Here is a 3,803-nt window from a genome sequence, read left to right as displayed (position 1 = left end):
ATTAACAAGTGATTATATAGTCTATGCAAACTTTTCCATTAATTCATCAAAACAATATCATTCAATTTTCCACTATTATTCATCATTAACCTAATAACACATTACAGTGTTGTGACATCTAATTTCCAAACAAGATTCCATCAAAACTTTTGTACTATGTACACACATAATTAGATCTTAGAGTGCTATAATTGAAAGATATTAGTACATGGAGTATATGAACTTGTGGAGCCCACGAATGGGACTATGATTCTTCAACCTGAAAGTGAAAATATGAAAACAAATGTGCTAATTTTAGTGTTCATAGATATTGAACTTTTTCAGTTTGAAAGGGATGTGTTTTCATGACCTTATTTTAAAGCTTGAAACCATGACCATCACAATAATTTGCAAGAGTACTAAAGGAGAATACAATTGTTTGCAAAGAGAACTAGCACTTAATAAAAAAGATAATGAAGAGTAGTAGAACCTAATAAATAAGATGTTATGAATCTTTCATTGGTAAGCGCTACACACTTGATGGTTTAGACAAGTCACAAGTGGAGCAGCACAAATGCCATTGATGTCGGGTTCTAGGTAGACAATGTTGGCCCATTAACAGTTTGAAATTTTGTCTTCAGAGGTCATCTTTGTATGTACAAGAAAGTGGGTGGCATGTTGAAGCTTTTAATATTAAAAGATTACCCCCTTTCTTTCCTTCACCTTACAAGAAAGAGAAGTGAAAGAGACTTCCTATTTGGTTGTTTTGGAGCTTGGTTTCCAAATAGAGCAAAAAGTTGTGGGGTAGGATTTCCATCTAAGGATAGGGCAATGGCCATCAACTACTAGGTCCCAAGCACTATCATATTTTCTTAGAAGGGTTTTAGCATTCTCAAGCACCTCTGCACTAACGATGATTGGAGAGAAACCAACTCGTCTTAGCCGTGAGCACCAAGCTATGTGTGTCTCATTTCTTTCCTTTCTTGTTGATCCTTCACAAGCAACATTGTTTATGAGATCGAGGGCTGCTTGAGATTCTATTATATTTCTAATCTTTTGATCATCTTCAAATCTAGTTGCTTTGAAAGAAGATTGCATGGAATCTAAGAACCTCCAATGGAATTCCATTGCCTTTTGAAACCTATCTAAAAAATCAGAGGAGCAATGGTCTACATTGTTTTCACTCAAGACCAATGCTTCTGGCTCCAAATCATGAAGAAATTGAAGAAATGTGTCCCTAGGGCTCATATGGTTTGAATCTTCATTTCCTTTCTTTGAATCTCTCTCATTGGAGACGCCATCATAAATTTGATGCAAACGAAATTGTGTAGAAAGGACCAATGCTTCTCCCTTTTTAAGTATTAGATCGTCTCTTGTTAACTTCTCTAGGTCTTGAGTAATGGTTTTGAGCTCTAGCTTTAGGCCTAGACTTTGCGCAAAGGGCTTTAGTCGAGCTAGGAAATCGATATTGAGGCAATTGCTATCCTGGAGGCTAGCTTCATGATGATGTTGGTGGTGGTCATGATTTAAGGGAAAGTGAGTGGTTGAGTTTTGCACTATGGTGAGCCTTAGGAGCTTAGGGGGCCCAGAAGGTCGAGTGGCAAGGCCTTCAATAAAGGTGGGCCATTGGGTGCCATGGGATACACCAATGTCGATGACATGGATACGCGAGTGGCCATCACAAGCATTGACAAGGGCATCATTGGAGATTGTGTACATGGCTTGGTGCCATGGGGAGGCATCATGGAAGCGGAGGAGGGTGGCATGGGGCTTGAGGTTAGTGACGCATTGCATGGGTAGGGAAGGAGGAAGGCTAGGAGTGCCAGTCACACGCGAGAAGAGAGCCTTGAGGCCATGGGCAGCAAGCCGTTGGTTAGCATCCCCAGAGAAGGAGGCCAAGTCATTGAGGACCCACATGAGGTGTTGGGTTCTAGGGATGTTGCAGTGGGCAACCGCGGACGCACATGCGCCTAGGAGGTGCTCCGCCCACCGCGACTCCTTACTTTGGGATTTGGTTGCCCGCCCACCGCCCACTTTGGCATGCCCCTTGGAAGCGGACTTTGGTTTGATTCTCTCCTTGCTCGAGTGCTCCTCCTCATCCGAGCTGATTTGCACGTGGCCTTTGGTACTGTTGCCTGCCCCTTTCCTCTTCTTCAAAGCTCTGCTTACCTCCACCTCCACCTCTACCTCCGCCTCCGCCTCCACCTCCGCCTCCTCCTCCTCTTCTTCTTCCTCTTCCTCCTCTTCTTCCTTTCGGTGATCCACTTCTATTGCGTCTAGTTGGTCCTCCTCCGCGAATTTCCTCTTCTTCTGCAATTCAGTAGCCTGCATCCACACGGCAGCCGTATCAGTATAAGCTGCATTACGTTGACGATGAGCATACGATATAAATTGATATTCAGTCCAGCATTAAGCAATCCTAGCTGATCAAACACAGCTGCAGTTAAGTTAATCGAACACAGCCCATGGCAATTGAGCAAACATGAGACACTCAGGCACGCGCACTGGGAATTGATCGCTTCTATATCCGTAGGGTCGATTGACTCAGTCATTTTGTCCGAAATTAAAGACGATTGTCAGTACAGCAAGTTTTCCGATGTGGGAAAAAGGGGCTCTATTCCTTTGTTTGTCCTTATAGTGTTCAACATCCGGAGCTTTTGCTCGGGATGTATCGCATACCTAATTAGGTGAGGTTAGGGGCAGGGGATCGGTGGCCCTGATTGAGGGAATGACAGAGTTAAGCAAACCAATCATCATCAAACGCATGCCAACCTACGAGATTAGCTTCCGGCACATTCGTCCAAACAGGAAGCAGCATTGCCAACATCGTTAAAAAGTACGCAAATGCAACCATTGACAGACAGAGACAGAGACACAGAGAGAGAGAGAGAGAGAGAGAGAGAGAGAGAGAGAGAGAGAGGGAGAGTGTGTGTGTGTGTGTGTGTGTGAGAGAGAGAGAGAGAACATGAGATGGAAGTGTGATTGATATACCGGAGAAGCTGCAAGCAATATACGATCCTGCCGTAAACTGGCATTCCTGATTGGGAAACTGTCCGGCGAGGTACTGAAGTCGTCATCGTCGCCGGAATTTTCCCCATTGGAGGTGGTCTCACTGCCGGAATTATACAATTCCGTGGCCGGGCTACCGATATTGACCAGCTGATCGGCACTGTGGATGTATTGCTGATCCATGGAATGGCCGCCATAGCCGGTATGGTCATCGTCCACCATGAAGAGGTGATTGAGGCTGCCATTAATGCAGCTGTAATTGGCGGTGCTGGATATGGCAGCCGCTGCTGCTGCTGCAGGCATCAAGTGCGACCAGAAGTCCTGATCGTCATACACATGATCATTCATGGCAGCATCGGCACCAGCGTTAATCGGCACGCCCATCACCTCAAGCCCAGTGCTGCTAAGCACCATCATTTGTTGGTCACTATTGAAGAAATCATCGACGTTGTAATGATCCATATTGCTTTGTGCGAGTCTTTTTTAGTGCTCTCTCTCTCTCTCTCTCTCTCTCTCTCTCTTACACACACACATTCACACATTCATTCATTGGCTGGCAAAGGCCTGCTGTTTTTGTATTTATATTGATAGAACAGGTCCGCCGATTTGTGCACATGAAGAATATTATTATTAAGATACCACACTTTTTAACTCAATGACATTTTTTTTTATTTTTTAAAGTCTAAAAGGCTTTCACCAATTCTTCAAAGGACTCGTTAGTATCGTTACTAGAGTAAGCATTTAGAGTCAGTTCACACCTGCATCAACACATTCATACTAGAGCATGTGTCTTGCTTTTTTGTTTGTCATGCCAC

The 3,803-nt window shown here is 44.0% G+C and overlaps 1 protein-coding gene across 1 annotated transcript; it reads right to left on the bottom strand.

Annotated features, from left to right (window-relative positions):
* Positions 1 to 440: 440 nt before the first annotated feature.
* Positions 441 to 3,499, bottom strand: LOC148039729 (protein NODULATION SIGNALING PATHWAY 1-like). The gene is made up of 2 exons (XM_087665424.1): positions 2,971 to 3,499; positions 441 to 2,304 (listed from the first exon to the last, which is right to left on the bottom strand). The coding sequence occupies exons 1-2, from the start codon at positions 3,448 to 3,450 to the stop codon at positions 733 to 735; spliced, it is 2,052 nt and encodes a 683-aa protein (XP_087521550.1). The 5' UTR covers positions 3,451 to 3,499; the 3' UTR covers positions 441 to 732.
* Positions 3,500 to 3,803: the final 304 nt, after the last annotated feature.

The sequence above is a fragment of the Lygodium microphyllum genome, chromosome 2 (genome assembly GCF_053477565.2).
Source record: "Lygodium microphyllum isolate KBCC chromosome 2, Lygodium_microphyllum_v1.1.10, whole genome shotgun sequence".
Taxonomy (NCBI): domain Eukaryota; kingdom Viridiplantae; phylum Streptophyta; class Polypodiopsida; order Schizaeales; family Lygodiaceae; genus Lygodium; species Lygodium microphyllum.
This window is presented reverse-complemented; position numbering and strand designations above follow the sequence as displayed.